Source organism: Orcinus orca, chromosome 1, assembly GCF_937001465.1.
Source record: "Orcinus orca chromosome 1, mOrcOrc1.1, whole genome shotgun sequence".
NCBI classification, from domain to species: Eukaryota; Metazoa; Chordata; class Mammalia; order Artiodactyla; family Delphinidae; genus Orcinus; species Orcinus orca.
Window position 1 is genome coordinate 175,916,056 of NC_064559.1, and position 21,747 is coordinate 175,937,802.

At 38.1% G+C, this 21,747-nt stretch overlaps 2 protein-coding genes across 4 annotated transcripts in view; one reads left to right on the forward strand and one right to left on the reverse strand.

Moving 5' to 3' along the window:
- The window catches only part of EIF2B3 (eukaryotic translation initiation factor 2B subunit gamma), a 170,182-nt gene that overhangs the window by 97,639 nt on the left and 50,796 nt on the right, over positions 1-21,747 (forward strand). For all 3 annotated transcript variants that reach the window (XR_004481547.2, XM_004266294.4, XM_004266293.4), the window contains exon 6: positions 11,621-11,710. Coding sequence is in view for 2 of the 3 variants with exons in the window: in XM_004266294.4 (XP_004266342.1) it covers positions 11,621-11,710 (90 nt within the window). In the remaining variant the exon portion in view is untranslated. The remainder of the gene's footprint in view (positions 1-11,620; positions 11,711-21,747) is intronic.
- Positions 4,168-4,449, reverse strand: LOC117200120 (40S ribosomal protein S29-like). Its single transcript, XM_033421858.1, has one exon. It carries the CDS (start codon positions 4,422-4,424, stop codon positions 4,254-4,256), a length of 171 nt encoding a protein of 56 aa, XP_033277749.1. The 5' UTR covers positions 4,425-4,449; the 3' UTR covers positions 4,168-4,253.

Consider the following 21,747-nt stretch of genomic DNA (forward strand, 5'->3'; position numbering starts at 1 on the left):
CCACTGCACCACCAGGGAAGTCCAAGTGATTTGTTTTTGACATGGACTAAAATCATTTCCGTTTTTCTCTCGGTACAATGAGGAACAGCACTTAGAACTCTTAAGAACTCTTCCAGCTCTAGCAGTCTCTGCTGCTTTGAGTCCAGGGCCTCCACTTCAATACAACTGCTTTTCTTGGAGAAGATCTGAGCACTGTAGCTCACTCTGCTGCATAGGCAGACCTTTGGTTTGGTAACTCCATATGCACTCCTAATGATCAACAATCTGTCATTCCTGCGACTTACAGTGCCAACAAGATCAAGCATTTGGGGTGGTATGGTAGGTGCCTTCCTATAAAACAGCTACCAGGTAGTTATGTAATAGGTGCTTACTCCAAAATCTGTTTCATTAGAATTATAGATAACTAGTAAGTAGCCATGCTTCATAGATCACTCTCTTTCCTCTACTTATGAGCAACCTTGGTTGTTTCAAGCACACCTTGGTCTCTAGTTTCTTTTAAATTGTAATGATTAGGCAGTAGGGAATTAGCTCTGGCTCTTCTAGTGGGAGAGAAGATGCTTCTTTGTTGGAACATGTTTAAGATTGCCAAACAAAAGAGAAGGAGATTTTCTGAAGGTCTTCAAAGAGAGAAGTTGTTTATGTTGTTGCATTGAACGCTTCAAGATGGCTAAGTTGTCATAGGAGGCTTTTATCCTCTTTGGAATTGTTGCTTCTGGTTCTTATGAGTCATTGTTTCAAGTTTCAGATATCCTGGCATCTGAATTCAGGAGGCATCCATGACATTTCCTTCACCTGTCAACATTTATATTTATGCAAAGTGAAGCGTATGTTAGAGTTAAGTTTCTTCTGTATTTTGAGTTTTTGTCCAATTGAATTTTCGTCATTCTGTTCCCATTCCTTGCTATTCTCCTGTCCCCAAATTTGGACTCGGTTTGGTTTGGAAAAAGTCATTCTGTATAGCGATATAAACTATTAGGACATACTCAGTTTAGGTTAGTGGAGGCTTTCTTTCTTCACTAGGTTGTTGTGGACTGTCTCAGCATATATGCTAGTTCTCCCACTAGGCTAGAAATCCTTGCAGTCCCATTCATAGCAGTGCTGGAAGTCTAATAGTGTGTCCACATGGAGTGTCTAGATGAATTTCACTTTTTAAACATGCAATTACCATAATCTGTTTCTTTACCTATCTGCCTTTTTCTACTCATTCTTCTAGGTAATGAGCGTTGTACTATGAGCATGGCAGGGAATAGAACTCCCAGTTGGCCTTTGCTATAACTTATGCAATGAACAGGATAAAAACAACTCAGTTTCTCCTGCACACATGATTCTGGGGAGGGAGTTTTGTCTCTATTCTACAGATTTAAAGGAAATGAGCATCTGAATCCCTTAAGATCTTTGGGGTTGGGCGTGGGGGTTATAGATCTTATTATTAACTAAAGGAACTGAGACCTTTTTTTAGAGTTATTAAGAGATTTGGGCATTTAAATTCTTAAGTTTATTCTGCTAGGGAGAAAACTGGTATGATTTTAACCATAGTAATTACTTGGTTTGGGGGGTTTGGGTGGGGTTTTTTTTCAGTATTTATCTTCTCTTTCATGGATATATTTCTTTCTTTCTGGGCTGCCTTTCTGAACTGCTTTTTTATTCCCTAGCTCTGTAATTTTACATTGTTTTGTTTTGTACGATGTTGGTGGTACACATAGCTCTGTGTTCAGTTTTCTTTGAGTTAAAGCAAAGCTGTCAGAAAATTCTTGAGTCTTCAGTCCTGCATAATCCTGAAGACTAGTGTCCATATGGCAGTCTTTCTTCCAGCTTCTCTGGAGATCTTAAACCTTTGTCCCTCACACACATTACTTCGAGTTGTTAATATGAGGAGAAAATTTGGGTAAGTAAATATTGAAATGAAACACGGGTACAGCTTGGTCTTTGAACTCCTTGACATTTAAAAGTAATTTGCCCCAAACAGGCAGCTGTTTCTCTGATAGCATTTCTTAACATCTGCTTAGAAACTTGGAAGCAGAATGATAAAGAGTTCCTCTAGGCTTGTCTTAGGTCAACACTTAGAACCCCATTCCTTAGCAAATTCCTTCTTGAATGGTACTGGTGGTTGATGAACTCCTAAATAGGGTATTCAGCAAGGGAACAAGTACAAAAGCAGGGATTTTTTTTTTTAATTACAGCCAGGCATTCTACCTTTCTTGCCTTGGATTTAGATGTGAGACTGGAACAGGGCTTCATCTATATAGAACTCCTAGGATTATATACGGAGAAAAGAAAGAAGTCGCTTGAGAGACCTTATGAGGTAATAGAAAAGCCTTAGAGTCACAAATACCTACATTTCCATCCCAGTTCTACTACTGTCTACCTCTGTGACCTACAAAACTTACTTAACCTCTCTGAGTCTATGTTTTCCTAATCTGTAAAAGGAAGATGGAGATGTTGTGAAGATGTGAAAGCACATTGCAAAATGCCTGGCACATAATAACTATTCAGCAGATGGTGGTTCCAGTCCTTCCTTCCCTTAAGTAACTAGAATCAATTAGAGTATTGGGTTAAAGTTCACACAGGGAATTCCCTGGTGGTCCAGTGGTTAGGACTCACCACTTTCACTGCAGGGTCCTGGGTTCGATCCCTAGTTGGGGAATGAGATCCCGCAAGCTGCATGGCGCAGCCAAAAAAAAAAGCTCACACATAGCAATATACTGAGAACAGATGTGAGTTGAGAGCATAGGAGAGTCCTGGGTTAATCAGTGTGCTATAGTCTGAGCCACAAGGATCATGTGCTATACATCTTGACTGACTCAAGAAGAAGTAGAAAACCTGAGTAGACCTAGAGCAATTAATGAAATCAACTTAGTAATTTAAAATCTTTCAACAAAGAAACATCTTTGAGGCTTCAAAATGTAAGGATGGCTTCTTTAGTGAATTCTATCAGACATTTTAAAAAGAAATAATACCAATCCTTCACAAAGTCTTCCAGAAAATGAAAGAAGGAATACTTCCCAACTTATTCTATGAGACCAGTATAACTCTTTGCTACCAAAGCTAGATAAAACACAAGACCGATATCCTTTATGAATATAGGTGAAAAAATCTTCAACAAAATATTAGCAAAATGAATCCAGCAACCATGTCTAAGTGAGATTTATCCTAAGGGTGCAAGATTAGTTTAATATCTGAAAAACAATTAATATACTATGTTAATAGAATAAAAGATTAAAAACTACATGATTATCTCAATAGACACAGAAAAAAACATTTTTAAAAATGCACCACCCATTCATGATAAAACCTTTCAACAAGGCTTCCCTGTTGGCACAGTGGTTAAGTATCCGCCTGCCAGTGCAGAGGACATGGGTTCGAGCCCTGGTCTGGGAAGATCCCACATGCCGTGGAGCAACTAAGCCCGTGTGCCACAACTACTGAGCCCACATGCCACAACTACTGAACCCCACACGCCTAGAGCCTGTGCTCTGCAACAAGAGAAGCCACTGCAATGAGAAGCCCATGCACTGCAACAAAGAGTAGCCCCCACTCACCACAGCTAGAGAAAGCCTGTGCATAGCAATGAAGACCCAACGCAGCCAAAAATAAAATAAGTTAGAAAAAAAAAAAAAAACTTTCAACAAACTGGGAATTGAAGGGAACTGCCTCAGCCTGATAAAGCGTATCTACAAAAAACTTACAGAATACAAAAAACTTAAATAATGTCATATTTAATAGTGAAGGACTGAATGTTTTCCCTTAAGATGGGAACAAAGCAAGAGTGGCCTCTCTGGCTTTTTCTATTTAATATTATAGCCAGTTAATTCAGGCAAGAAAAAGACATAAATGGCATTCAGATTGGAAAGGAAGAAGTACAACTACCTTTATCTGTAGACAGCATGATCCTATATGTAGAAAATCTTAAGGAATCCACAAAACTACTGGCATTAATAAGAGTTCAACAAGGTTGTAGGGTACAAGATCAATGTACAAAAGTCAATTATATTCCTATATACTGTCAATGGACAATAAAAATGAAATTATAAGAAAACAATTCCATTTATAATAGCATCAAAATGAATAAAATACTTAGGAATAAATTTAATAGAAGATCAAGACATAATACTGAAAATTACAAAACCATGCTGAGAGAAATAAAGTTTGTGGGTTTTTTTTTTTAAGTTTAAATTTTTTATTTTATATACAAAGAGCTAGCATTGTGCCTGCATAAGGTAGATGTCCTGGATGACCCATTCAAGGAAGTTCACTTAGTCCAACTTAATGAAGCTGATGTCCTTCATGTACTGGAGGAAACACTGGCAGCACATATTGAGGCCATATTTCTGGATTGTACTGTGCCGGTTTGAGCAGATGCGGCAAGAGCGAGAACCATGACCAAATTTTTTTGGATGGCTCCAGTACAGCTGCTGGTGAACCATCTTGCTTTCTCGGCTGCAATGAGGCAAAAAGGCAAGAGAAATAAAGTTTAAGTATATGGAAACACATTCCAGTGTTTCTGGATTGGAAGACTCAATATTGGGTTTTTTTTCTTTTAAGGTTAATATTTTTATTTTTTATTTTTTTATTGACATATAGTTAATTTTAGTTTCAGGTGTACAGCACAGTAATTCAGTTATATATATGTAGTATAGTTCCCTGTGCTGTACAGTAGGTCCTTATTGGTTATCTGTTTTATGTATAGCAGTGTGTATATGTTAATCCCGACTCAATATTGTTAAGATGGCATTTCTCCCCCAAACTGATCTGTAGGTTCAACACAAACCCATCAGAATCCCAGTAAAGTTTTTGTAGAAATTGACAAGTTGATCCTAAATGTTATGTGCAAATTCAGAGGACCCAGAATAACTAAAACACTTTTGAAAAAGAACAAAAAAGTTGAAGAACTCATACTTCTCCAATTCAAAACTTGCTATAAAGCTATAGTAATCAAGACAGTATGGTACTGGCAGAAGGATAGACATACAGAGCAGTGGGACAGAATTGAGAGTGCAAAAATATACCCTTACATTTATGGTCAATTGAATTTCACCAGAGATGTCAAAGCAACTTAATGAGCAAAGGATAGTATTTTACACAAATGGTGCTGGGACAATTTGATATTCACATGCAAAAAAATTAATTTAGACCCTAACCTCTCTCCATACACAAAAATGAAAATGGATTACAGACCTAATGTAAGAGCTAAAACTGTAAAAGTTTTAGAAAAAAATCTTTGTGAAATTGGGTTAGGGAAAGAATTCTTAGTTAAAATACCAATAACATAATTCATAAAAGAAGGATTGATAAATTTTATATCCTCAAAATTAAAATCACCATTCAAACCTCAAAAGACACCATTAAGAAAATAAAAACATAAGGACTGTTAGAATTCAAGGAGATGATAAACAACCCAATTTCAAAATAGGCAAAAGATTTTAATGGACACTTCACCAAAGAAAATATACAAATGGCTAATAAGAATATAAAAAGATTCTCAATATTGTTAGTCACTAAAGAAATGTAGATTTAAACAACGAGATGCTATTTTACACCCAGTAGAATGGCTGTAATAAGTTTTTTTAATATTTATTTATTTATTTTGGCTGCGCTGGGTCTTAGTTGCAGCACACAGATCTTCATTGAGGCATGTGGGATCTTTTAGTTGTGGCATGCAGACTCTTAGTTGCGGCACATATGCAGATCTAGTTCCCCGACCAGGGATCGAACCTGGGCCCCCTGTACTGGGAGTGTGGAGTCTTACCCACTGGACCACCAGGGAAGTCCCTATAATAATTTTTTAAAAAACAGAAAAGGCAATTCTATAGAGATAGGAGGCAGATTAGTGATTGTCTGAAACTGAGGGTGAGAGGGGATTTATTGGTTGCAAACAGTCATGTGAGATTTTATTTAGGTGATAGAAATGTTCTATAACTGGATTGTGGTGATAGTTGTACAGCTCTGTAAATTTTCTAAAACTCGTTCAATTGTACACCTAAAACAGGTGAATTTTATGGTATATAAATTATACATCAATAAAGCTATTTAAAAAAGACACTCCAACAAAGCAACCAGCCAAATTTAGAACACGGAGTGTTCTACAAGACAGGTGATCCGCTCTGTCTAATCATGTGGCTTGTCAGGGAAATAAGGAAGGGGAACTTTTTTTTTTTTTTTTTTTTGGCTGCGTTGGGTCTTAGTTGCTACACGCGGGCTTTCTCTGGTTGCGGCGAGCAGGGGCTACTCTTCGTTGTGGTGCGTGGGCTTCTCATTGTGGTGGCTTCTCTTGTTGCGGAGCACAGGCTCTAGGCAAGCAGGCTCTAGAGCACAGGCTCAGTAGTTGTGGCTCACGGACTTAGTTGCTCCGTGACAAGTGAGATCTTCTCGGACCAGGGCTCAAACCCATGTCCTCTGCATTGGCAGGCGGATTCTTAACCACTGTGCCACCAGGGAAGTCCCAGGAAGGGGAACTTTTTTAAAATGAAATTGCCAAATACATTGTGAGGCTTTGATTGAATCCTGATTCAGACAGACTAACTGTGAAAAGACAAATTTGAATTTGAATTTGGATTGGATATTAGATGACATTATGAAGTCGTTGATAATTTTATTAGATGTAATAATGACGTAGTGATTATATTTCAAAGTCCTTATCAGTTGGAAATGCATACTACACATACTGGAATATTCACAGTAAAATGACATTATGTCTGGAATATGCTTTAAAATACTATATTAGTTTGCTATAACAAAGCGCCATAAACTGGGTGGCCTAGAACAACAGAAGTTTATTGTCTTAACAGTTCTTGAGGCTAGAAATCTGAAATCAAGGTATTGGCAGGGTTGGTTCCTTCTGAAGTCTATGAGGGAGAATCTCTTCCACTCGTCTCTCCTAGCTTCTGGTAACCTCAGGCATCCTTGGCTTATAGATAGCATTCTCCTCGTGTCTTTATATTGTCTTCCCTCTAAGCATGTCTGTCTCTGTGTTCAGATTTCCCCTTTTTAAGGGTACTATACTAGTCATACTGCATTAGGGGCCCTCTAATGACCTAACCTTAACTTGATCATCTACAGACGTCATATTTCTAAATAAGGTCATATTCACAGGTACTATAGGTTAGGACTTCAACATCTTTTGGGGGGTACACAATTTAACCTATAATAAATACTACAGCAAAAAACTTTAAAAGATTAGAAAATGTTGATAATTGTTGAAACTACTTGATGCACACATGGGAATTTATTATGTTTTTCTCTTATTTTGTGTATGTTTGAAATTTTCCATGATAAAAATTTAAGAAATGTGTGTGTGAAAGCAGAGACTTAAATTGATATTTGTACACTCATGTTCATAGCAGCATTATTCACAATAACCAAAAAGTGGAAGCAACTCAAGTATCCATAGACAGATGAATCGATAAAGAAAATGTGGTACATATATACAATGAAATATTATCCAGAATTCAAAAGGAAGGAAATTTTAACACATGCTCCAATATAGATAAATTGTAAAGACGTTATGTTAAGTGAAATAAGCCAGTCACAAGAAGGACAAATATTGTATGCTTCCTTTTATATGAGATTCCTAGAGTAGTCAGAATCATAAAGACATAAAGTAGAATGGTGGTTGCAAGGGGCTAGGAGGAAGAAGGGAATGGGGAGTTAGTATTTAATGGATACAGAATTTCAACTGGGAAAGATGAAAAAGTGCTGGAGATGGTTGTTGGTGACAGTTGCACTACAATGTGAATGTAGTTAATGCCACAGAACTGTACACTTGAAAATGGTTAAAATAGTAAATTATACAGACCAGCTAAGGACTTTTATGGAGATACTTTAAAAGCCATTGATCTTTATTTTTTTTTTTTTTTTTTTTTTTTTCGGTACACGGGCCTCTCACTGTCGCGGCCTCTCCCGTTGCGGAGCACAGGCTCCGGACGCGCAGGCTCAGTGGCCATGGCTCACGGGCCCAGCCCCTCTGCGGCATGTGGGATCCTCCCGGACCGGGGCACGAACCCATGTCCCCTGCATCGGCAGGCGGACCCCCAACCAGTGCGCCAACAGGGAAGCCCCTAAAATAATATTATTAATAATTGTTGTAATTACTACCTATTGGTTTTGTTCCTTGCTTTAAAAATTGGTATTCCTGGGCTTCCCTGGTGGCGCAGTGGTTGAGAGTCCACCTTCCAATGCAGGGGACATGGGTTCGTGCCCCGGTCCGGGAGGATCCCACATGCCGCAGAGGGGCTGGGCCCGTGAGCCATGGCCACTGAGCCTGCGCGTCCGGAGCCTGTGCTCCGCAACGGGAGAGGCCGCGACAGTGAGAGGCCCGTGTACCGAAAAAAAAAAAAAAAAAATTGGTATTCCTGTTTTTAAGATCATAAAAAGATGCTTGATTTCCCTTAAATTTTAAATATTACAAATTAAAATTCTAAAATATACAACTTACTATTTTAAAAATAGGTCTATAAAAATAATCCTAATGGCTTATATTGTCCTAGGTTTTCTAGACTTTTAAATTTTTGTCCATTACTTTTTCTTCTTTTCTAAGATCTTTTCTTCTCCACTCTCCTTTTCTTTTTTTATAATAGACCTTTTAAAAGCATTTTTTAAATTCTTTTTATGTTAGATGAAGAGAAGGAAAAGCTTCTTAGGTAGCTTTTCGAAGATCCTGTAGACTTTGAAGATTAAAAAATTGATACCATTCCTCTGAGTTTTCATCACTGAAAGGATTCCCACAAATTTTTCATATATATATATATTTTTTATTGTAATAAGCTTTTTCTATGGTTGGCAACTTGTTTTAAATTATTTTTTTAACATAAAATTATAACTATTTCTAAATGTCTTATCATTTCCATTTACTGATTTCTTACTTTATTTTATACAAATCCAAAACATCTTCTTGGCCCAGAGCAATCAACCAGTTACCCAGATCTTGCCGGTGCCTCTTTGAGGTTTTTTAGTATTGTTTATTTTGTTTTCTTTTAAAATATCAATTCTTATTTCTAATACCATTTAAAAACAATTAAACAGGGGCTTCCCTGGTGGTACAGTGGTTAAGAATCTGCCTGCCAGTGCAGGGGACATGAGTTCAAGCCCTGTTCCAGGAAGATCCCACATGCCTCGGAGCATCTAAGCCCGTGTGCCACAACTACTGAACCTGTGCTCTAGAGCCCGCGAGCCACAACTACTGAGCCCACATGCCACAACTACTGAAGCCTGCACGCCTAGAGCCCATGCTCCACAACAAGAGAAGGCAGCACAATGAGAAGCTCACACACCGCAATGAAGAGTAGCCCCCACTCGCCACAACCAGAGAAAAGCCCGCGCGTAGCAACAAAGACCCAACACAGCCAAAAATAAAATAAAATTTATTTTAAAAATAAATAAATAAATGAGAAAAAATAAAATAAGGAAACAGCCTTTCTGGCAACTTAAATGACATTGATCTCCTGGTCCCAAGATTCACATTCAATTCAAATTTAATGCGAAAGAAAAAACATCTCTGAATTGCCCGTCTCTGTTCCTTCATTGTATTCCAGATTTGTAGCTAAATCTCTAGCCTTGATTATATCAGCTAAATTTTTGGAAAATTTTTTTAATGCAAGAACGTTCTGGTTTTACCTACTTTATGTGATGAGAGTAAAAAGCTGAAAAAAAGTTTATAAACTGTAAAATGCTATATGAATGTTAGTGCCATATGAGCTAGGGATTGGTAACAGTTTAGAAGATGATTACTCAAACTTTTAAGTTATTCCTTTCCCGGGTATATGATACAAGTTGACTTCAGCTATAAATATGAGAGTAATATATCTACTTCATGAGGTAGTTGCAAGGACGAAATAATTTAAGTAGAGTATGTTGAATGATTCAAGGAATTTGTAAACCAAGGAACTGAACAGGAGAGTTCAACTTTCCAGATTGGTTAGATCAAGGGATAGAATTATCAGGGTGTGAACTTCAGATGAAACCTGGGCACCACAAAGCAAGTAACCACATTCACATTTGCAAAATTCTATTTCCTGAAGAATTTATTAGTACTCAATACTCTCAGGAAGTTAGAATTGGGATGTATCTTCTACTTTCTTCTTCATCCTCATTGTATACATTAATTGGCTTAGTGGGATTGTGTAGGTTATGAGTGTGAGATCCGAAATCTGACTCTTCTCTTGCTCTTTTGGAAGCATTTTGTTCCCCCTTCTTCCAAAAGAGTGGAAGCCCAGGGTGGTGTATCTTAATCTATTTGATAAATTACTTCTGGGGTATCTAGATCCCATGAGAATAATTTTCCTTAAGACTATAAGCCAGTCACTTCCCTGGTGGTGCAGTGGTTGAGAAACCGCCTTTCAGTGCAGGGGACATGGGTTCGATCCCTGGTCCGGGAAGATCCCACATGCCGCGGAGCAACTAAGCCCATGCACCACAACGACTGAGCCTGTGCTCTAGAGCCCGCGAGCCACAACTACTGAGCCCACGTGCCACAGCCACTGAAGCCTGCGCGCCTAGAACCCATGCTCCACAAGAGAAGCCACTGCAATGAGAAGCCCGCGCACCACAACAAAGAGTAGCCCCCACTCGCCGCAACCAGAGAAAAACCCGCACGCAGCAATGAAGACCCAACGCAGCCAGAAATAATAAATAAATAAAATAAAATAATAAAATAAATAAATTTATAAAAAAAAAAGGCTATAAGCCAGTCAAAGCAGAGTTACACAGAGTAGAAGAAAAATGACAACCAGGCAGCTATGATCGGAATTGCCATTTTTCCACCCTACTCCTCTCCTTCAGCTATCTTTTATTTATTTTATTAAATAAAATGACCTTGAACATTATATTATAAGCATGACATTTCTTAAGGCTGAAACCAAAGATGGCAGACTAAATAGCAACTAGGCAAATGCCTTAATTTGACCTAATTTATTCAAGTCTTTGTCTATTCAACAACTATCTATTAAATATTTATTCTGTGTGAGGTACAATGCTAAGTGCTAAGACTATAAAAATAAATCTCTGCCCTCAGGGAACTTGTATTAGTCTAGTGGGAAAGAGCATAAGTAAGTAAGCTGTTACTTTACTGTATGGTAAGTTATCTAGTAGAGGTGGGCACCAAGTGTTGTGGGAACACAAATTTGGGTTGTCAGGGAAGGTTTTCTAGAGGGAGTATACCTGAGGAGAGCCCTAATGAATAATTAAGAGTAGGGACTTAGGAAGTATTCATAGAATTTTACTTCATCTTCTATGAACGTGGAGTAATACATGCCAAATACTAGAGGAAAGCATGGCTAAAGTATGGCCTGCAGGAAGTGGGGCAGTTGGAGTAGAAGCAGGAAAATGTTAGTTACAAGAATTGTGGGTAGGAATTTGTAGTAAAATAGAAGAATGACTTGTCAATGATTTGATGGCTCACCAATTTTCAATGTCTTTGGAAGCCTGAAGACCTCATAAAGTGTGAGAAAGGGCTTATATAAAGAGAAAAACTTTTCTGTGGTAGGATCAGAGCCGATATCCACCTTCTTGGTCTTCCCAGAGTGGGGTGTAGGCAGCATGTCTCTCACCCTTATAAAGTTTCTAATGCCTACTACCTAATAATAGGATAGAACTCATGTGACCCTCTTCTCTCTTATTCTTTTCGCAGGCACCCTAGAATACGTTTCCACACAGGCCTTGTGGACGCCCATCTCTACTGCTTGAAAAAATACGTTGTGGACTTCCTAATGGAAAATAAGTAAGAAGGAGGGGGATAGAGTCAAACCCATAGCACTTAAGCTACACTGTGACTTAATTAACAGTTTTAAACCTTGACAATAACCAGTTATAAATAACACAGTTTGTTATAGAAATGAATCCATGTTACAGCATACTGTTATTTCGTCGGTACCAGAGTCTCCTGCTTGTATTTTGGGGACCTGTGCTATGATAAACCAGTAATTTATTTTTATAAAACTAATAGTAACTTATGAAGCATCTTTCTGCAGTTTCAGCCTCTTTTTCCTTCATTCTGCAAGGGTGAGCCCCTCAACTCTGGGGCTATTTGTCTCCAAGCAGATGTCCTTTCCCTAGGCAATTATCCTGTAGATGGGCCCTCTTAGCAAAGGGCCAGACTCTTACCCAAGAGGAGGAAAGAAAGAAGAGCAAGTTTTCCTCCAATTTTGGAAAAGTCCTTCACATCGAATAAAGTTTCATGAATGCAGAGAAACAAAATTTGGTACTTTCCCTGATTTTGCTTTGATAACAGAACTGTGAACCTTAAATACTTCCCAGAGACTGTGTCTGGCAGATCATAGGACGTGGATTTCCAGAGAGAAAACTTCCTTTTGTGGTTGATCTCAAGGATTTTTGATAGGAAATGCAACTAGAGTCCTCAGAGGAACAGGAAGGAAAAGATTTAATAACTGCATGGTTAAGAAGAGTAGCAGCTAGTCTTCCTTGATGGCTGCTGGATAAGTTTCTGCCTTGAATGGTACTGGTAGACTGGAAGGCAATCAGGCTGGTACCACAGCAGCAAGTTCCCTCAGAACAACTGGGGAAGGGAGTCTGAGAACCTGAGTTTAAGGGCTAAGCATGCACTTAAACTCAGGAATATTAAGGGGATATATACAGGAATATTAAGGGGAAGAGGAATTGTTCCTCCATGCCCAGTATAATATTTCTTGCAGCATCCTAACCCTCACCTGCCTACAACACCTGCTAAACCACTACAGAAAGGCCCATGTAGAGCCAATGGTGAAACAAATCATCTGGACTCCTGGAAAGCTTTCCCAGGGATTATTGTTTCTCTATTTTTTCTCACCAGGACAGTATTGCCCTGCTCCTCTCTGATTTATTATTCTGTTTTTTCATTCAATCAACACATATTTATTAAGCACCTCTTATGAGTCGGGCATTGTGCTAGATCAACTGTGGGATCCATCGTGAATAAGCAGACATGGGCCCTGCCCTCATGGAACTTACAGCCTTAGCTCCACAGTGGATTGTAGAGACTTTGCTTTTTAAATAGCAAGGAAACTTGCTACCAAGATTAGAGTGATCCAGGACCCATTTTCCACATACCAGTGTAGGCTATCCATATTATAAAAATGAAGTTAACTCTTTGCCATTAAAGGTTTATTTTTTATTTATTTATTTATTTTGTATTTATTTGGTTGCTCTGGGTCTCAGTTTCAGCTCGCGGGCTCCTTAGTTGCAGCTCACCCACTCCTTAGTTGCGGCAGGAGGGCTCCTTAGTTGTGGCACGTGAACTGTTAGTTGCAGCATGCATGTGGGATCTAGTTCCCTGACCAGGGATGGAACCCAGGCCCCCTGCATTGGGAGCGTGGAGTCTTAACCACTGCGCCACCAGGGAAGTCCCTAAAGGGTTTATTTTTTATGCCCAAATGAAAATGAAGTCCTGTGAAATAGATCCTGCCCTTGACATGCTGAGAGGGGATACAATAGTGGTAGAGATCATGATTTTTTAAAAAATTCTTTTCCTATGGAAAATTTCACACAGATACAAAAGTAGAGAAAGTGATGTAATGAACTCCCATGTATCCATCACACAGCTTCAATAGTCACCAATTCATGGCCAATCTTTTTTTTTTTTTTATTTGCTACCGCCAATCTTGCTAGTGTCACACCAGATTATTTTAAAGCAAGTCATTATGATATAATTTCGTCTGTAATTATTTCAGTTGTAATTATCTATAAATATTTCAGTATATATCCCTAAAACATAAACAAATACCTCAATATTACTATCACACTTTAAAAAAAAAAATCTAACAATACTTCCTTAACACTACCAAATGGGATTGTAGCTTTTGGTGTCTGGATATGCAGACAGTTTTGCAACAAAGCTAGCCTCATCCTGGCTGCTGTAGCTCATTTGGCCACCACCAGTTAGCAGTTCCCACACCTGGCAAGTGTAGTGTTCCTTGAGGACAAGCCTAAATTTGGTGATTCTGTGGCTCCAGCACAGAAGCTCTGCCAAATGGGACTTTCCCAGAGCTTGCTGTAATAGAGAAGTATACAGAGCCTCAGCTCCACTACCTCCCCATCTCAAGCTCTGTTAAAGGGACCCTTATCTCTTCTTTGCCCTGTCTACCCTTCTCAGAGTTGTTGGGATTAAAGGCATTATATTGAAAATTGGTAAATTTCAATATAGAATTAGGAAAAGTGTAAAGGCACAGCAGGACAAATTAGAATGGTACTTGAGGGAGATTCTTTATTCCTGGCTGGAATAGTGGAGGTTATGTCTCAAAGCTTTGAGAGATGGGATTGAACAGGTTGGTGGGAGCAGTGTGTACAAGGCCTTAACAGCTGAGCAGGGAGTTACAGGTCTTTAAACAGAATAGTCCCATATGGAATGAGCAACGATTCAACCTGGCAGGGGAACATAGACTATTCCAAATGGGAAAGAGACTCTTTCAAGGTAAGTAAAAGGCATTTATAGTAATCTGACTATGAGGACTCCTTTAGGGATGGAAAGGAAAAAGTAAACCTAGGAGACATAGCTTTAAGAAAGGACTGCTTTAGCAATCCTTTGTTTCACCTATGAAAATTAACATTCTGCCCTGTATATTTTTCTAGTTGTCTACATGTTAATGTCTTCCACCCAAATTCCTTGACATTAGATACCTACCTGGATTGGTAAGGCATTCAATATATGCTTGGTGAATGGAAGGAAAGGAGATGTGGTGACAGTTTAGACAGCAGAAGTAATTTTGTACATCAGTAGTTAGAGAAGAGACGAGTATTTCTGCAGTTGACTAAGTAGAAAAGCTATAGGGAAAGCTGTGGAGAAAACAAAACCTATACTGTCTTTGACAAGAGAAGTTTAGTAAGTGAGCTGTGTGACCCTGGACAGGTGTCTACCTTTCTGTACCCCACTTTCTTCATCTGGGACACATTGTACCTGACACATGGTGGTTGTGAAAAATACTTGTAAAGAGCTTAGAGCAGTAGTTGGTGCATAGTAAGAACTTTTAATTGATCACCTACTGTGTTGCTAGATGCTAAAGATAAAAAGATGGAGTTTCTGCCTTCAAGTTGCTCACAGTTTAGGGAGAAAGGGACAGGTTAAATTATTACAATAAAATGTGCTAAGTAGTATGAGAGTATAGTAGAGTAGTATAATAGTATACTAGAAGCACAAGGGAATTTTGGGGGGATGATGGAAGTACTCTATATCTTGATTTGGAGTAGTGATTACAGTAGTATACATTTGACAAAACTCATTGAACTGTATGTTTAAAGTAGGTACATTTTATTATATGTAAGTTAACTTTATTAAAAAAATTGATTTTAAGAGTTTAAAAAATGAATTGGACTTACCACAATATTTTTAAAATTCAAAGCAACAGACATTTAATATATACCTAAATATATTCTAACTGCTGTGTTGGAGGCTGAGGATACCAAGATGAATACAAAGTCTTATAGGCCATTGTCTCTGTAACCTTGAGAAAATTACATTATGAAACGAGAAAAAAAAAAAAAAGCCAGAGATCCCCAGTCTTAGTAAATGGGAAAAGGGCACCTCAGGCAGCAGGAGTGTCATGACAGCTGGAAGATGTTCCAGCAGCAGTGGGAGGGAGGGAGGGATTGAATGGTTTTTGAGCTGAACTAACATCAGTGGTTCAGATTAACTTTAGTGGCAAAATCCATCACTAAAACTGGGCAGAAATTAATAAGGTAATGTATTTCAATATTGATTTTTAGCTTACAGTCTATCATTTCTCAGCTGGCTTAATATAGCATTCTCCTTCGTAGTCTTCTGCCTCCAGGCTCTCCCCTTTTAATCCATCCTCCACAAAACTACCAGAGGACTTTCTAAATTGCATATCTGACTGCATCATTATTTGGTGACTAGCATTGCCACGTCCCAACATTTACCAGTTGAAGTAATGCACGGGCCCAGGAGTAGTGCCTGGGGTAATAAGGATGAGGCAGGAGTTTCCTTAGGGATGCCACTGTTTGGCTTGGATGCTGATATCTTTTGCTGAATGTCTGCTAGTCTACATGTGCATTAAGGCACTTAGCTTCATCAGTATGTGATCTTAGAGCTAACTCAAGCTTTCTAAGTATCAAATAAATCTTAGAAGCCATTTTAAAAAAAAAAAAGAGGATTGGTAAGTTTGACTAATAACAAGTTTTAAAATTCTATATTGTGGGGGGAAAGTAAAACCAAATAAACATAGTGTAAAAATAAACAACAAAAGTGGGGGGAGGGGATATTTGCAATACCAGGATAGTCCAAACACTAGTTTCCTCACATTACAAAGAGCACTTTAAAATCAATAAGGAAAAGACTAATGACTCGAGAAAAATGGGTAAAAGTTATAGGTAGTTGGTTCATAGAAAAAGCTAGTACACATATGAAAAGATGCCTGCTCTTATAAATAAAAATGCACGTTAAACAGTTTTAGAATACTGTCTTTATGGCAAAGGTTTTTAAATTTTGTGATAAGCTAGTAAAGCTGTGGGGAAATTCTCTTATACTGTTTTACATAAACTTTTTGTAGGGTAGTTGATGATACCTATCAAAACTTAAAATTATATACTCTTTGACTAAGCAGTTCCTCCCCGAAGAATGCCTCCCACAGAAATATTTACTTAAGAGTATGGAAATATTCATTGCAAAATGTTCTTTGCAACATCCTTCATAACAGGGAAAAGTTATAACAATTTAAACAGGGTAATTAATTATATTATTGTGCAGCTGTTAAAAAGAATGAAGTATAACTCTGTGTGGTGATATGGAAAGATTTCCAAGATATATTTACTAAAAAAAAAGCAAGTTGCAGTATTAGCGTGTATTTTCAGTGTAATATGATTCTATTTTTTGCTTTAAAGAAATAAAAAGATATACATATATATGCTTTAGAAGTTCTTTTTATCCATTTCTGAATGCAGTATGACAGATGGATGTTCCAAAGACTGTCTTGAAAATTTTAATTCAAAAATGTCTTGGATTTTATGTCCAGAGCCAGAGCAGAGCTTAGACTGAGTATTGTTACTGTGATGCTCTTGATGCTGAGTGGTGAGCTAAAAGTTTCTCCTCTTTTATAGTGTTATCTGATCTAAGCCTAAGGAAGCTGGCCTCTTAGGAACTTTTTGTTTGGCTTAGCAGGAGTTGCTCCAAAAGGAGACCGGTCCTGTAGCGAACTGAAGCAATATGCTGGCTCTCTGAGCTGAAGCCTGGAGAGACAGGAATTTCATACCAGAATTAGTCCTTGTTTCCTTTACCACAGAAACCCAGAAAAAATTGTCTTTCTCTCCCTTTTCCTAACCTGCTAGACCTGCTAGCTGTTTAAGAGACCTAGAGGAAATTAATCTTCTTAAAAGGAAGAATTAAAGCTGAATACTTCCTTCCTGTTCAGAAAAACCCAAAGTTATAATTAATCTCTTGTAGTGTTTGAACCCAATCCATCTGTGCAGGACATACAGTCTTAGGGTTTGGGCTTCAGAGCAACAACCATGTACCAGATACTATTCTGGGTACTTTTCACACTTCATTCAGTCCTTAAAATATTTCTCTCATTTAGGTATTATCTTCATATTTATAAAAGAGGGAAATGAGGCTTAAAGTCATTTGCTTAATGTCATATAGTCAGCACCCCAACAAAATCAGCCACTGTTGATGAATTGATTGCTAGCAACATCTACCACATATCTCAGATGTCTCTGTGTTACAGACACACACACGTGCACACATACCTGGGGGGATAAGAGAGTAGTCACAGCTTCCTAGTCTTAGCTACACAGGGATGCAGAGGCGTACGGATGGGCCCCACAAACTAAAGTCAGGAATTGGGGATAGGCAGCCATGTTACAAGGTCAGAATCAGGGTGATAATTAAAGCCACACACAAGATGATGTTATAGACTGGCTAGAAACCCGTGAGTCAGCATAGGAAAGCAGAGAAAAGAAACAGAGATGAGAGACCATGGGAGATAGGCAGGAACCTTGGTTCCTTACTGTTCAGTTCAAGCATCCATATGACTTAGCTGTACTTGGTTTCCTGTCCTTAGGTGTCCTAGAGATTGCATGAAGTATCCTTTACTTAAATAACAGAACAAAATTAAGCTAAGAATCTGTGGTTTATATAACCTTCTAACCGGAGCTGTTATGTGGTAGCTGTGTACTGACATCTGAAGATGTAGATGCTACCAAGATTAAACTAGGGTAGTCTCCTCTGGATGTCTTGGTTACATTCATTTTGATCTCTGGGACTTCTGGGAAATAACTTGCTGCTGAAAAAGGGACAAAGGCCTAGCAACACATTGTATTGACTTATAGTTAACTTAAATATAAGCCCCCCAGCTGAGCCTTGCCTAAGCTATCATAGGCGACCATGGGCCAGATTATGGTAGGAAAGATAACCTTTTTAAAGAAGACTTTTAAACTGGCATAATATTTATAATTAAAGCACTCCTAGGAAGAAGAATCATATGGAACCAGAAAGTCTAAAGCCAGAAGAAAAGTTGTGTTTAGTTTGGTGAGGATTTAAAAATAATTCCTCTTTAAGTATAATGCTTAACTGGTGTGCTTGCCTTCTTTCTTCCTTCTCTGACAAATTCTTAAATATCCATTAAAGCTTACCTAGATATTACTCCTTTAGGAAGTTTTTTCTCAATTTTTTTTCCCTTCACCCCCACTTAGAATAGATACCCTTGCTCTGTGCTACCATAGTATTCTGTGCTTTATCTCCATTAGGCATGAGATCGTTCTCTCTTCTGATCTTGTATGATCTTCAATTATTACATGCATCCTATTAAACTGAATTTGCCTGTCTGTTTTTACTACTTTTTTGAACCCCTTGAGGACAAAAACCAACTCTGATTCATCTTGTGACACACAGTAGATGCTCAGTAAATATAAAGGCAGCCAAACCATCAACTTCATATGAGGGCATGGATTTACCTGTTTTGTTTCACTGTCATATCCCCACTGTCTAGAATATGCGTGGCACATTTTGGGTACTCAGTGAATAAATTCAGATGAATAAAATGTTAGTTGAATTGCCCTAAGCCTAAGCAGTCTCTCCAGCCTGTAGGATCTGAACCTGTTTTTCTTTCTCAAGACATATGCACCAACACTGAAAATTTATTCTTATAGAAGCTTTTAGTATTTTTGTGAAAAAGGGGAAAAGGATATCACAGAATACTGTATACCAAATACTTGGTTCTAAAGTCAGTACCTTTTAATCTAAAACAATTCCCTGTTTACTCTTCCAGATTATATCTGTTTTCTTTGAAGGAAAAAATAAAAAACTGAAAACAAAGCATAGGGTTAACTCAGCAATCACCTTTTCTTCCCAATTACAGCTCTGCTGAGAGAAGAGGCAAGAAAACCCAAGCCTTTAGTATTCTCCTCTGCAGACTTGAGTTCCAGGCCCTATAAAAGTAGGTTTTCTGTTCTACCTCTTTGCTAACTAATATTTTGAAGGACTGACTTGAAGTGGAAGACATTTAGAGGATTTTAATTCTCTTTTGATTTGCTTACAAAGACAGAAAAGCCAGAATGCAAAAGTAGCCAAATTTTTCCGTTTGCCGTGGACATAATTTTTAGACTTCCCCTGAAAACTTAGAGCCACAAGGAGGACCTGATCACAGATCAAGGCAAAATGCTATAAATAACAGATTTAAGCAGAACTAAACTAAAACATTTCAAATGTTGGATTTTTAATGCTAGTAATATTAATAATGCAGAAATGTATTTAGAGTTCCTTACATTTCCAAATCAGGAAAGCTCTGCTTCCTATCTCCAAAAATCAGAAGGAAAAATTATTGCCAGCTTTCTGGCCTAGAGGGATTACACTCAATCATTCACACAGTCACTCATTCGTTTATTCAAATAAATATTTATTTAGCACTGACTGAATGTTTACTGGTAGAGAGACAGTAAACAGAAAATTTTAAATCCTGTGGAAAGTGCTGTGGTTGCAGAAAACATGGGATAGTAGTTAATATGGTATAGTGGAAAGAGTCATGGGCTTTGAGATAGATGTGGAGTAAGTTTCCGCTCTGCCAGTTATAAAAGCTGTATTAACCTTAAGCAAGATAACTAACCTTTCTAAGCCTTGATTTCCTCACTTATAAAATGAGGACCATAATACCTACCATGAGGATTGCTGTAAGAATTTGAGATATGTGTATTAATTTCCTAGCACGGAACTCGCACATGATATGGATTCAAAAACAATACATACAGACCTACTAGAGAATGGACTTGAGGACACGGGGAGGGGGAAGGGTAAGCTGGGACAAAGTGAGAGAGTGGCATGGACATATATACACTACCAAATGTAAAATAGATAGCTAGTGGGAAGTAGCCACATAGCACAGGGAGATCAGCTCGGTGCTTTGTGACCACCTAGAGGGGTGGGATACGGAGGGTGGGAGGGAGGGAGATGCAAGAGGGAAGAGATATGGGGACATATGTATATGTATAACTGATTTGTTATAAAGCAGAAACTGACACACCATTGTAAAGCAATTATACTCTAATAAAGATGTTTAAAAAATACATATAATTATTGTCTTTGCTATGAGAGTACAGAAACCTACGAGTGCTACAAAAGCCTTCCAAGGAGAGATGATATTTGAGAGCAGTCTTATGGCTCCGAAAGTTTTCACAAAGTTAACACTCCCTTGTAACTACTATTCAAGTCAAAAAATAGAACATTACCCAGTTTCCAGACGCTCCCTTTAAACAACTATCCCCCCAAGACACAAAAGTAACCACTATCTTGAGCATTAAATAAATTTAAGAAGATAAGACCAGATTTATACTTTAGAAAAATCACTGTGCCTGCAACACAAGAGGGTGGATTGAAGGAAGAAGAGACATGATCAAATTGTGCTTTAGAAAGGGTGTTCTGTCTGTAATATAAAGGATAGATTTCAAGAGGTAAGACTGGAGGAAGAGAAACCAATTAAAAAAAGCTGAAGGAATCCAGGCAAATAATGACAGTGGCTTAGACTAGGCAGTAGCGGTAGAGATGGAGAGTTGACAGTTTTGAAAGATTTGGCGGATAAAATCAGCAGTGTTTGGTGACTGGTTGTATGTGAGGAGTAGAGGAAGGAGGAAGAGTCAAGATGATTACCACATTTCTGGCTTGGGTGACTAAATGAATTTCCATATCACTAAGCAAGGTAATCAGTGTTTGGGGTTGGGGGGAGCATGTTTGAGAGAAAGATGATGGGTTCAGTTTTAGACATTGTGTTTAAGGTACCTGTGGGTCATCTAAATGGTGGCAGAGTCCATCAGGCAGTTGAAAATGTGAGACTAAACTAAAGAAGAGAGGTCTTGGCTATGCGTCTACCTTTGGGAATGAGCTGCAAAGAAACCACCAAGTGATCTATCTCAGGGAGACAAATAGCATGAGAAAAATACAGGCAAAAAGAAAAATCCTGAGAAACACCACATATTTCAGGGGAAACAAAGAAAAAGGTATCAGAAATAGGAACAGGTCAAGAGACTGATGCCACAGAAAGTAAGGGGAGAATAGCCGATGACTGTGAAATTTGGAAGATTCAAAAAATATTTTTAAAATACTACCAATAATTCTACTATTGTGAGATAATTGCGAACATTTTAGTGTATTTCTTTCCATCATTTTATTTATTTTTATATATACATATACACACTTCAGATTGTGCTGTAGAAATAAGTGCTTTCTGCTTTCTTTTTAATTTTATTTATTTTTTTATAATTATCCATTTTATACATATTAGTGTATACATGTCAATCCCAATCTCCCAATTCATCACACCACCA